Genomic DNA, 13,939 nt, shown 5'->3' on the forward strand with positions numbered 1-13,939 from the left:
ACAAGCTCCTCAGTTTACCGGACAACCATTTGCTGATGGCATTGCATACATTTGACTACGCCTTTAAATAAGCCATCTAAATAATCAGTAGGCCATGTCAGTAGGCCTCTTTTATACCAAGAGGACTCTGCACTAACTTTATATTTCTCTATAATGGGGAAAAAATAAAATATTCGATTTTATATTCAGGGGTTGTTTTTCTCAAATATTCATATTCTATTCAATTAGGAGAGTTTACTATTCGATAAACCCTAATTACACGATTTAGTGACTTTTTAAATATCCATCATTTTTTGCAATCTATCAGGCCCATGAGAAATTCATTTATCTTCACTTTTTGCTGCAGTGCAGACATCCATTGCGGCATATGTCTACTTAGTAAGGCAACTCTTTATTATGGGTGCCAGAACCACACATTTTAAAATTGAGTGTCTATTCACCAGCTTGCTCCTTTTCACTCCTATTTTGCTTTGCAGTGATGCTGCACCTACAGTCAAACCTCATTATAGTAAACAGTGAAAATCCATGTAGTTTGGCGTAGCTGAAATTTGTTATCATAAACTTATGCCAGAAGAATGATGTTAGCATACCTGCCAAATCTCCTGAATTTTTTTTGTGAAGTTTACAAATTAGGCTGATTCTACTATTTTATTAATGTTGTGTCATGTTTTAAGAAAGATAAGTTCACTCGTCTGCTGCCTTGCAGAGGGACATGATGTCGCAGCTTGACATATTGCCAGTCGCTACGTTTGCAGTCCACAACGCAACAAAGTCGAATCATAGTGCTCGCGAAAAGACTAAGACCGACTCTGACCGCAGAGCTCTCGTCAAAATGGAGTATTTCGTAACGCAAGCAGATGACGCGTGCTGTGTGCTGGAAGTGCTTAAGTGTAGTGAGAAATTGTTCTTGTGCATTCTCTTTGTGTTACTTTCTTTTTATAGAAACAAATTAACTAACATTCCAACTACTACGAACATCATTTGTTCGCCATAAAGGTGTAAAAATTATCAGTGACACGCCCTGAGCAGCCAAACGGATAGCTCGCCCTAATGACGTCATATGGGTGATTTACATCATATGGGTAGGGGCGGCTGAAAATTCTGCCGAGCAGTGTGCTGCGATCAGCGGCGATGTACATTTTTAAAACCTTGTAATAAATTACATGCTCTACACGGAGCACTTAGATGCATCAATTAATGATCAGAAGGACCTACTCTAACGATTCAGTATGTTTGTACAATATCGTCAAAATCATTTCAGGGTCCCTTTAAAGGTGTTCAAATACAGAGTGGCGCAAGGCGCCATGTACCAGAGGCGTACTTGCATTGAACAAGTTTATTCAGTATAGTTCCCTAAGCAGGTGAGACCAGCAATAGCAAAGTCGCTGAAAAAGTCAGTGGGATCTAAAACAATGCTTTGCTAATCAGTCAGTTGCTCAGAGTTTGCTGCCGCGTCAGTGCCGTGTCTAAAGTATGATCATCATTAATAAACTCCATATGTATGCCACAAAAGTGTGTGCTAAAGGAAAAGTTTATGAAAATGCATGCTGTTCTTCACGTCCCCATCCACGTGATTTTCAAAAATTTTAATGTTCTCAGTTTGACAGATATGTGTAAGACCAGTGACTTCACCGTGTATGTCAAAGCTCTCTTCTGCTTAGTGTTTTCCACCATGCGTACCGCATGGCCATGTACATAGACTATCTCACTGCACAGCACAAGCAGCATTTAAGCAGGATTCACATGACAGACGTGATTGCGGACGAATAAGTCATGTGACGAACAAGTCATGCGCATTGGATAACTTCATAGGTAGCGTTCACACAACAGAGGATGACAGCATGGATGGAGCAACCCTTTTGTGGCTCCCAGACACATGGGTGACAAAGCCGAAAATCTCAATGGTGATTTGGCTTTCCGCTGTATTGTGAAGTGCTTTGCACAAACTGAGGAAGTGCTGCAGAAACGGATGACGTATGATCATGCGATTTGCTTTCTATGTGGGAGTGGGGTGCACAGCAATCAGCTCCAATATCATTAGCATGCCTGCACATGCCACTGGGCCTTGGAAACCATGCGCCAAGGTTGACTATTTCATCGAGTGTTTATGCTGTTATGCTAAGAGTGACGCTGTCAGTGCATTGGATGTGATAGTTTTACGCTTGCTTGCGGTAGCGAGTCTCTCGCACCTTCCACAACACCACCAAAGATTGATGCACTGCAGAGAAGCCTGCCTCAGAAATTCGGGCAAGCGCGTTTCAGCGTTGAAGAGTTCAGTATATCTAGAACATACAGAACACGCTCGAGCAGGTTTACTACAGATGCCCTTAAATGCATATGAATTTTATAAAACTTCAGCAAAAGTTGATGTTATTCATGCTTGCCATAACAAGGTTCAACTGTAGCTGTGCTGTGCAAACAGCAGGGCAGTGTTGTAACTTGTATCATGCAAAGAACTTGTTTTCAGGCCTTAGATCTTTTGCATGGTGCTTATGATGTCGAGGTGTTTCGTTCTTCCTCTGTCGGCCAAAGTGTCGAGTAGTAAAAAGCAGTTTTCTGTTGGCAAGAGTGTAAATCCACCTGGAGGTACTGCGTTGCTTTTTTGCCCCACTTTTGTGGCTTTTAAGGTTGAAAATAGTATAACAACAAAAAAAGGAGTGAAACAGTGGAGTCAGTAGGGACAGTTTGTTGAATTCATTGTAAGTATTTTTGGGCACATTTCGAACAATGAAGTGTTTACCGACACTTGGTGCTGAGATATGTGCCATTGTAAAGCTGTTATTGTTGAAACCTTCCACTCACATGTGATGGTTTGTTTTGTGTCTCTCTATCTTTCTGTAGAGGTCTGGCGATACCTTTTCGAAAAGCTTCAGGATGCCCGTGCTGGTGCCAACATGCAGCCCTTAACCAATGATGGTAAATGAGATGAATGTCTTACTTTTGTTCCATCTGTCCATTTCTTGTCTGTAATGTGTACCTTGTTTCTCAGCTTTACGACCGCAATGCTGACTGTATGAACCTGAGTTTAAAATATTACTGAAGGCGACTTAAAAGAAAGCGACAACGATAGCTGGCTTAATAGTAAAGGATGGCGACAATGGCATGATGACAAAGTCAATGACGGCACTTTGACAAAGACATGGCAGGCAATCATGAGGGCACAAATAGGGCTTTCCTTTCTTGTGACTTCTTATGTCAAAGAAACATGATTATGACAAGATGATGATACCTCAGCAGGCATTGCCACTGTAAAGTGAAAAACATCCCAAGTCGTGTCATTTACACCGCATTGAGGAGCAGCTATGTGGTGAACTAGATGACGGGAATCTTCAGATGTACTCTCAATGGTGCTTTAAATCATTGGGGTACAAGTAGCTTTCCAGTTATGACCATTGACGTGTCATCATGGGCCAGATGAAATAAAATATACTTAAATTTTGAAGACAAAAACGCACCTCAAGCACTTTCATACCTGGGGCCTTCCCTTCTGAAAATTGACGCTCCACTCAAATACACCATTGGGGCATCTGTAATAAACTGTTGAATGCAAAGAGCAAGGAATGTCTCATAGCAATTGTCAAGCCTTGATGGAAACTTATACAATGCAGGTTTCATTATTGAAACTTAATGAAATATATACTAGAAGAGTACTGGTTTGGGCTAGTTGGTTACAATTCATGATTAATGTTGCGAGCTGTCAGGAGGTCTGGGCGAAGTACTGAACTGAGACGTTCTGAGACCAAGAATAGTTGGGCTCAAGGGATGGCTATAATACCTTGCTTTCATGACATCTCCGACCGTTTAAAAAAGATTGGAGGCCGTGTTGGGGTAAAAGTGGTTTTTATGGCGCCCCACAAGTTAGCATCACTATGCAAAGAAAAGAGGGAAAGTAGTACAAGCAAGACGACTTGTACAAAGTACCACAGGGAAAAGATAGATTGGCCAAATGGACAGATGCCTGAACGATAGGCTCTGGGAACATAACAATAATGTACACAGGACGTTGTTGCAAGGGCATCTGGGCTTGCACTGTCAGGATTGCGGTTGTAAGATTGTAGCCAAGCAGAATAATCAGATGACGCGTGACATAGGAATTATTGGGTTTTACATAGCAAAACCACTTTTTGATTATGAGGCACGCCGTAGTGGAGGACTCCGGAAACCACTTGGCGTTCTTTAACGTGCACCTAAATCTAAGTACAGGGGTGTTTTCGCATTTCGTCCCCATCGAAATGTGGCCGCCGCCGCCAGGATTCTATCCCGAGACCTCGTGCTCAGCAGCCCAACACCATAGCCACTGAGCAACCATGGCGGGTTGACGCATGACATAATTGAAGTGGCAAGAATTCATCACATTGTGAAAAACTGCGTCAGTGGCTTCACTGGGACTGTCACAAAAAGAAATTGATTATCTTAACGGGGCTGGATTTTGTAAAAGTGGAGCGATAGATGCATAGGCCATCGACATGTGTGCTTGGGGTATGATACTTATTATTATTTAGAAATTATCTTTCTATTGCGGATGTGTGTGTGCAAGTCTGCCTTATTGATTGCGCATGCTATTTTATGATGTCTTTCATGTTATGCCACCATTTATGTATGTATATAAACCACTCGACTTCCTACCATTGAAACCAGATGAAAGTTTGTGCTTGTGTCTGTCGTGCCCCCACTCCTCGTTCCAAGTGGTGCGTAAATAATCAGCAATGAAATAATTACTCTACAAATTATAAATAAATATATGTATGTGATATGTATGAGGGCACATATTTCTTCTGTTTTCACAGTTTAATTGGGGACATTTTAATCAACTTTAATGATTAACACTTTAGGCTCTGTGCCAGTTTTATCGTGTTTGCGCATCTGAACAGACCCCTTGCCATGCCCAAGTTTAGCCATATCACAATTTCTGGTCACTCCCTGCCTTTGCCGAGATAATTTGCAACCTTGAAAAGCCTTATGTGCTCGTTACATCGTCAACACAGATCGTACTGAAATTTCATGGCGGCTTTTGTGTGTGTGTTACAGGTGCCACGAGAAAGGTTATTAGTCAGTGTTACTTGTATGGTGCACGTCTAGAATCGCATGGTGGACTGGCACAAGAGTATCGCACAAGAAAAGTCTTCTGATGTGTTGTGTGCAAACATTTTTAACCGTATCTTCTCATAAACTAACACAGATTCTGTTTTTCCATGGTATGGTACCAGTTACCCCAATTAAGATAATTAATCAGAACAGCCATTGCTTTTTGTTTGGTTTGTAGGATCAAGATTTGTAGGATGTTCAGCAGCTTATTTCCAGTACATACAAGTTAAATTTAATGCCTACTAATGTGTTATATTGACAGAAATTGAATTCACTTCATCTTGGAAATTGGCACACTTTGGATTATAGTTCAAAGTGGGCAGAAATGCCCAAAACACCCAGCACTCAAAGGTTTTAAAAGTTTGAAAAGCAGGTGTTCGCCAGCAGCAAGCCTAGCCTTACAGTGTTCATCCCAAGTGTTACCTACTGAGCTGTCTGGGGGCTGAGCAGCACTCTGCAATGATAAATGTTGCTCAAGTCGATTATATAGCATCAGACATTTCTAGGAGAGAAGACTTACAATGCCAGCAGGAGCGCAGTAGGTGAAATGAAATAGACTTCGCATGCCTCCAATCTTTGCTTCATAAGAACCTAGTCATTAATGCCAGTCAGTTTTCATACGGTATCATATAGCACCCCCTGGCTTTGGCGGTTCAATTTTAGTTTCAGGGTGATATCTGTAATTGGTGTTTTTATTGAGCTTGTTTCGGTTCATGTGCTATGCAGACGTGGACGGCTTCGCCATGATGGGTCTCACGCACAAGGCTGTTGTGTACCTCACAGAGCAGCTGCGAGGGGCTGATAACTGTGAAAACTACATCTTCAAGTACCACAAGCGGAACAGCACCAAGGCAAGTTTTATTGACAGCGCACATTGACCTGAGTGCTGTGGTGTCAAGTGTTGCTTGCTAAAAACGCTACTTAATCGCTTTATTGAAACAAAAAGTCGATGCAAACAAGAAGAAATGGCAGATGCTGCAATAATAAGAATGGCAGGTGTACGGGACTAAGCCGCTGGCTTGTTAACCCTTTGACGGTCAATGACATAAATATACGGCGGCGCGAACAAATCCGAAACTGGTCGATGCCGTATATTTACAGCGCCATCTGTACATTTAAAAAGCACGCCAATTTCCTAACTTTTTCTTTTCTGTCATGTTCTGCCACTATGTGGGGCTACAGGGAATTTTTTCGCGCACCTCCCTCTCTCGGTTTTCGTTGCATGGTTTGTTTTAGCACTAGTTTGCTCCCATGCGTCTATATACTACCGCTCGCGCATTGGAGTGCGCGTGGGCGGGCAGCCGTTTGGATTTTATTTCGCTGGCGGTTTCAGCTTTTTGTGCTTGCAAAACTGATGGCTATCTCGTTAGTAATCGCTCAAAGGGTGACCGCGTGTTTCTCGCTCGTTTAGTGCTTACAGGGGTGTGCATAGGGAGGATGCCGCCGTGCATGCATTTCCGTTTATTTATTTATTTTTTAGACTATAGAAAGCTAATTACCCTAGCTGGTTGACGATAAGATGAAGATTAGCGGAAGTTTGTCACACGTGTTGCTTTTTTTGATGGGCATACAACGAAACAGTTTTCTTGGGTGCGCGCACTTATGCAGTTCGATTACGCTATGGACGTACGTATTAGTGTAAGAGCAGGAACATTTGAGACTTGCGAAATATTCTAGTGTGCGGATTTTCAAAGCCTTGGACTATGTGCATAAAAATTCATCAAATTTTTAATTCTGATAAGTTTATTTTCTTTTTTATTGTTGTTATTCATGAATGAAGAGTGCATATATACCAAGGCAAATTTTTTCCTCACTTTACGGTCACCCTAGAAAAATTACAGTAAATTTTTTTTCGAAATAAGTCCCTGAAAAGAATTGGAATCTGCAATAAAAAAAAATCGACCCTGGGCGGTCGCATATGGCGAAAAAAATCGACCCTCAAAGGGTTCATTCTCGAATTTCACACAGGTGGCATATTGCAGCGCATGTAGTTATATTGCAGCGCATGTAGTTTAATACCACATTTTGGGTGCATCACTTGTCTGTTTCGTCTAGAATAAATGATAAATATGTATTGTTTGTGGCAACGCTAGTAAAAGAATGATTGATTTGGTTGCAGCAAAACAGTTGTGCCTTCTGGTTCACACCACATTTCACTGTGGAAAGGTTTTGATATGGAATGGAAGATTGTGTAACTGATGCTCAGCAAATATTTTATGTGTTTGCACTGCCTGTGTTCTCTGGCCCAGCTTTATCTGTGAAAACAGTTTGTCTGGCTATGAAGGCTTCCAGAGTTGGATCTTCTGGACATGTATTACTTTGCTGCAGTAGTTCGGGCAAGTTTGGTGCTGTTTTTTGGTTTTCCTGACCTTGAGTAGCTTGTTTTTTCCACAAAGGCAGCCTCAGTTTAAACATTGAACACCATTTACTTTGTTTATCAGCCATTTGTTGCTGAGATTTTGTCATAAGTCTCGGAGGTCAGCTGAGCAGCTATTTTGTGCACCACGAACAGTCACCAGAGGATGCAGGTGTCATTTTGCTTTTGAAAGGAGCATAAAATGTGCAGCAACCCATTCAAGCTCGAAGTCAGAAGAGCAAAGTTTAAAAAAAAAAATGAAATGAAATGTCCCTACCACCAGTGTTTATCAGTGGCATTACCAGTAAGTGAAAATTCTGCAGCCACAGCGTCTTCCGATTAATGGCATCAACGAACCTTGGCACGTGCCTTGTGGCTGCACCAGTTTACACAATATCTTGCCGGAGTTGCTCTGACATCACTCCCAGAAAAGCCTCCCTACCTGCCCTTTTTCACTCGCCAAACGTTCCTGCACACTTTGCACCACATCAACCAAGTTCATGTTGGAAAGAGCAACCAATGTCAAACCGTGGTGTCCAAATCCACACCCCAGTGATGGCGCCGTCCTAGTAACAGACACCTATCTTGAAGGTTATGTTATTGTTGGTGGCACAGGCCAGCAATGATCACAGGAGCCAGAAACATGTCATGGCCACCATGTTTTGGATGGCCTCCATGCCTTCCACCCTGCTGCGCACAGGTTGCCTAGGCAACAGGGCCGCTGTGCTAGCTAGCCGAGACACATGCTTTGGTAATTGTGGCATTAATGGCATTTTACTGTATGATACTTGTTAATTTGAATGCTATAGTACACAAAGCAACCATGTTTTCTTATTTCTAACATCGGAAAACTGGTGAAGTTGTGCAAAAATTTCCGGTGGCAGTGCTACACGGATGCTTTGGTTCCTTCACCTTCATAGCTAGAAAAAGTTGTTGGCGAGTACAACACGGTTTTGGTTGCTCAGTACAATGGTGCAAAATGTTATTACCATTTCAACGCTGCAGCTGCCAGAGAACCCATCAGGCTGCGCACGTCTGGAAGGCTTCAAGTCGCGGGGACACCACGACATGTTCAAGTTCCTGGCGTCTGCACACCGGTCGCCGCCTCGATACGATCCGAGCAGTGACAACGGAGATGAGGTGGAGGTTCTGCACAAGTCGTCTCGGCGCCTGACTAGCTTGGATCTTCCCATGGCCATGCGCTTCCGGCACCTCAAGAACACCGCCAAGGAGGCTGTCGGTGTCTACAGGTAGGCTTCACCACAAAGCATTCTAATAGGGGTGGGTGAACATTCGAAGTTTTGAATATGAATGGAGTACTACACACTTTGTTATTTGTATTCAAAAGGAACCATTTGGCGTTTATGAATATTCGAAACTAACCAAAGATTTTGCAACAGCCAAATGTTAGCCTAGTTACTGTTCTCCACCTGCTGATTAGTATCGCTGATTGTCTAAAGAGAAACGACAAAAATTTTCGAGGCAATACAGAATCAAAATGGGTAATGCAAGCTTCATTTTCAGTTTCACAGTAGAAGCCTGAACAACAGTGCAATATCACAGCAATTTCGCCTCCCCCCCCCCACTCTTCAGCACAGTTGTGATACCTGTGGTAATGGGGGAGTACATGTGGGAATGCACTAGATGCATCTCAATGATGCATCTGGCAACCAATACTACACCTGTCGTAGCGGTTCAGTATCTCCTAAAAGGGTATCTAAGATGCTGCTTTTATGGTTGTTAAAAGCAATCTCCTAATTAAGGTGCTGGTTATGTTTGCATGAATATAGCATGACACTTTAAAAATTATCTGCTTAAGAAGCAGCACACCACATCATATCCAGAGTTATTCCAAACACAGTGCGAGACATTTACGAGGGACATTCTGACAGTAGGTTTCGTCATTTATTTTCACATGGAAGCTTTGTTGCAAAAAAAAAAAAAACATACACCATGGCATCATGAACTATACACCTTGCACTGTTTTCCCATATAGTTGCCACCAACATCGAAACATTTGTCGTAGCGTGCAATCAGTTTGAAGAAACCGCTCTGGTAAAACTCGGTTCCCTACGATGCAAGGAATTGTCGCACACCCTGCTCCACCTCAGCATTATTTTGGAAGTGACGTCCCGAGAGTGCGGCTTTCACTGCAAGGAACAGGTGCCCATTCATACCGAATAACAGCACGCACTTCCATTGGCGACCACGTTGTCAGCACAAGTCTGTTAGCCATCATGATTTGTACTTGAATAACCTAGGGCACGCCAGTCTGCTGCTACTCTCTCTTCTTCAGCGCTCTGCGCATGCGTAATTCCTCCTCCGCTGACTTTCTGTCGTTGAACTAGCAAAGGCCTTGGATTCTTATGGCATGTTTGTTTCACCTGGTGTACCATCTCTTTGAAAAAATGACGAAACTTATTTTTGGAATGTTCCTTGGATTTCTCCTAATTCATCCCTTTGTACACAGCTAGCTCAGCCATTAGACAACTGGGCTGTGCAGTAAAACCACGCTTTCAGTGCCACAAGAAGAAAACAAATCTACCTGTGTGAACGTGGGCATGGGGGCCTGCTTTCTATATGTAAATTGTCACAGTAGAGCAAACCAGGCTGAAGGCCCAATTCATTGCTGCAAAAGGTGGCTGCGTGGTTTCCTACATGACCCACCGCAGTCGCGCAGTGGCTATGGTGCTGCGCTGCTGAGCTCTAGGTTGAGAGTTCAATCCTGGCCGCTGCTGCTGCTTATTGCTTGAAGTGTGATGCGAAAACGCTCACTAGTGATCAAAATTAATTCGGAATCCCCCAGCATAATGAACCTCATAGTCGTTCTGGCACATAAAATCGTAGCATGGAATGCTTTTTCTTTTTCGTGCAGCTGCCCCATGCTAAAATTATTGTAGGCCCATGGCCATTGCTCACTTCATAACTAATATTTTGTTTATGTATGTTTTGGGTCAATAGTTCTTCATAACTTTACATTAATGTGAATATAATATTTCTAATATCCCAATCACATGGGACATTTTGGAGCATGAGCAAGCTCAATCAGGATTGAATTTTGCTATTGCAGTTGGCTCCCTTTAGCAGCTTGTGCAAATGAGCCTATCGCATTTGAGAAATTTGATCCCTTTTGGTCTTGATCACAGTCGAAAGTGCCTTGTGTGACTGTAGTGTATATAAGGCAGCAGATTACTGAAGGTAGAGCAACTTAATTAGCAGACAAGGTTTGCAGCAAAAGAAAGAAAAAAAGTTGCGTTGATTCACGTCGCTGCATGTGTGTTTTATCTTTGTTCCCTCGTAGGTCAAGCATTCATGGAAGAGGCCTGTACTGCAAGCGCAACATTGATGGAGGAGAGATGATAATTGAGTACGCTGGAGAAGTGATTCGAGCAGCCCTCACGGACAAGAGGGAGAAGTACTATGAGAGCAAGGTGGGTTATTTTTCGTTTTTTCATGTGATTGGGGGATCTTCAGTCAAATTAGTCAATATTGTGCAGGAGCTTAAAAAAATGCAAAATTAAATGAGTGTCTTGTTTTGTCAGGACATGTAAGGCTGAATATGGCAAAGCGGTTCTGCGGAAAGCCGCAAGGTTTGGAAAGTTTGTTGAAGTGACACAAGAAACCCACATGGGTTCCTCAGAGTTGGTTCCAGGTTCGATTCCATTGACCAGGACAAATTGTCAACTGCGAAGCTTTCTTTCCGTGAAAGCAATTTGTAGTTTCATGTTACTCTCAGGTGGATGATCATTTTGAGTTTTCTCTTTCAAGGTAATGCCAGCCAAGATAAGATTCACGTTTCATCTTGTGCATATAAGCTTTAGTGTTAGTGCTTTAGTGGCATGCCAAGATGGAACATAAACAGCTAGGACGACGGTGACAGGAGTCTCAATGAAAATTTGTTGCCAAGGTAATGACACCTGCCAGGGAAAAGAGCGTAATGAATTTTGTGTAGATGACGAAAGCTTTACACCAGCAGAGAAGAACGCGCAACCAGAGAAGGCGCTAAAAGGTTTGGTTGACAACAATGTCAGACCGTATCACTGTTGTTACCAGCTCCCATCCCAGTATTTCATTAAACGCAAGGCTTGCTACTTCAGATTGGATGATTAGAGGATAACAAAATGAGTCTACAGATTCATGTTTGCCATATTTTGATAAAAGATATTGCGTTACTGCCTCACCCAATTTTTGAATTTTAATACAGTCAGCATCTGATTTCTCAGACTCTCTAGGGGCCATGAAAATATTCAAATAATCGGGTAGCTTGTAAATATGAACACATGCTTTTACTGTCCTCAAGAGCTCAAATCAACACAGGCATGTCCGAAACTGCCCTGAAAGCCAGCCACTTATTAGGCGTGTCAATGCTCAAAGTGTGACAGGAGACGGCAGGTACATGCATGCCTAATTAAGAATGCATATGTTCTGTGACAATGGCTCCTTTTCGCTCTTGGTATATTTCACCGCAATACATTGCTTCTGCTTAACCGTGCAATGCTGCTGTATTGCAGCGAAGCTGATTTTTGGGAACTGGCATTATGCAACACTCTATCCCTTCCATACTTTCTGTGCTTCGAAGCCATAGGTGAAGATGACAAAACAGAGTCAGCACCATTGCTGACAGTGGCGAATTCTTTAAATGAAAAGTGCAGGAGCGAACGTCAAAGAAGCTAAGCATAGACTTTCTGTACTGTATGGTGGCTAGCCGATCGGCATGCAAGGGCGCTGGTTCGATGCTGTGAGATAATTAAAATGGCAGTGGTGGTGTCATCAATTATTGCCCTTTTGGATCTGTGGTTAGCAAAAAATTCAAAAAATCGGACAGAATAGGGTTTCAACGTCCAAAATTTCAGACATCCTTATATGTTGACTCTAAGCAGTATGTGGTGGTGCGATGAAGGTATCTGAATTAGCAGGCATGTTAGAAAAATCGGACATTTGAAAAATTGGTTGTTGACTGTAACTGGTTTCCTGGCATTTTAGACTGCTGCATTTGTCAAGACACATTTAGCTTGTAGATTGTATGTGGCAGAAAGCTCTGTCACAATGGCAGCCTAAAGCTTTGTTGATCCGAATCCTTGTACTTAAGGCATGAGTATACTGATTTATTTCATTAGTCAACGATCCATCAGGACTGTGAAACATTCTTTGAAATGCTAGAATGCGCAACTCTCAACGTAATAGAACTTATGATTGAAACAAAGTTGTTTAGCTCAAAGTGTCGCCTCACTGTATGAAGCCCTTGCTGCAACATGTGACTGTAGAATCACTTTGGCTATAATAACAATCTGTGCAGTTGCATCTGTGGTTGTGAAAGTTAAACTGATTGTGACCAATTGTTGTTTGCAGGGGATTGGTTGTTACATGTTCCGCATTGACGACCATGAGGTTGTTGATGCCACGATGCACGGCAATGCTGCCAGGTTCATCAACCACTCTTGTGAGGTGAGTGGGCACAAGCCACATATTGTCATTACTGTTTCAGGTTCAACTCTCAAAAGTGTTATGCTTGGATGGATATGTTACCTCTACCACATAGCTTCAGTGGCCAAGAGGAATTCACTTTCCAATTTCAATGTGGCTGTAATATTCTCATAACTCATGCATTTTTGGTTTTGGTTTTGGAATTTTCAAGAATTTTTCAAAAATAATTTATAGTATCAAATTGAAAATCCACTTCCTGCAGTTACTAGATTTTAACGTTTCTTTTTTAAGGGCCCCCTCGCCAGCTGTTGTCTCATTTGCACAGCACACGATTTTGCGCGCTTTCACAAGGAAACATGAGTAACGGTATAATTCAGTGTTGCACGAATACTGAGCCAGAACAAGCGGATCGTAGAGCATGATCATGCGCTGGAGCACTGTAGAAAATTGCGTAGTTTTGGTACCTACGCACGTGACCACACGACCGTGGGAACAAGCAGACAAAGCGAAAGTACATCTCTCTTGCTTCAGTGCGAAGTAAAACAAAAAGCACGCAAACATTCAATTCATGTGCTTTATTATTTCTCTAAACTTCAATTCGTCAATTCAAGTAACAGATTGCACAGATAACAGATGTTGTCTTGAATAATTCTTGAAGTCACATGTCATCACGAGCGACGTCACACTGTGGACACAACTGCGTAAGCGCAGGCACATGAGTACGTCATCCTCCGGTTTGGAGCGTGGCGGCTGCGAGAAGGAAAAACGGGGTTCGGTTTGAAATTTCAGATCTTTCTGCGGTGCGTATCGATGTAATAGTTTGCAGACACTATCGTTATCGCCCAATGCATGCTCCGCACTTGTCAGCTCAAAATGGCCAGACTTGGTGAGGAGCCCTTTAAGTGCGACAAGCCTTATCAAAATTGGTGCTTTGGTTGCTGAGAAAAAGAATTTCTACATTTTCATGTATTACAGCTATACCTCTATATCACGAACTTCAATGTAATAAAATTCTCCATACAATGAAGTAGTGACCTTTTTAAATTTCTTGGCCATAAAACCCCATGTATCTAG

The 13,939-nt window shown here is 42.4% G+C and overlaps 1 protein-coding gene across 2 annotated transcripts in view; it reads left to right on the forward strand.

Moving 5' to 3' along the window:
- The window catches only part of LOC135916035 (histone-lysine N-methyltransferase 2B-like), a 103,660-nt gene that overhangs the window by 80,814 nt on the left and 8,907 nt on the right, over positions 1-13,939 (forward strand). For both annotated transcript variants that reach the window (XM_065449241.1, XM_065449242.1), the window contains exons 28-32: positions 2,842-2,916; positions 5,812-5,936; positions 8,447-8,691; positions 10,743-10,872; positions 12,791-12,886. In XM_065449241.1, the coding sequence (XP_065305313.1) occupies positions 2,842-2,916; positions 5,812-5,936; positions 8,447-8,691; positions 10,743-10,872; positions 12,791-12,886 (671 nt within the window). The remainder of the gene's footprint in view (positions 1-2,841; positions 2,917-5,811; positions 5,937-8,446; positions 8,692-10,742; positions 10,873-12,790; positions 12,887-13,939) is intronic.

Source organism: Dermacentor albipictus, chromosome 4, assembly GCF_038994185.2.
Source record: "Dermacentor albipictus isolate Rhodes 1998 colony chromosome 4, USDA_Dalb.pri_finalv2, whole genome shotgun sequence".
NCBI lineage: Eukaryota > Metazoa > Arthropoda > Arachnida > Ixodida > Ixodidae > Dermacentor > Dermacentor albipictus.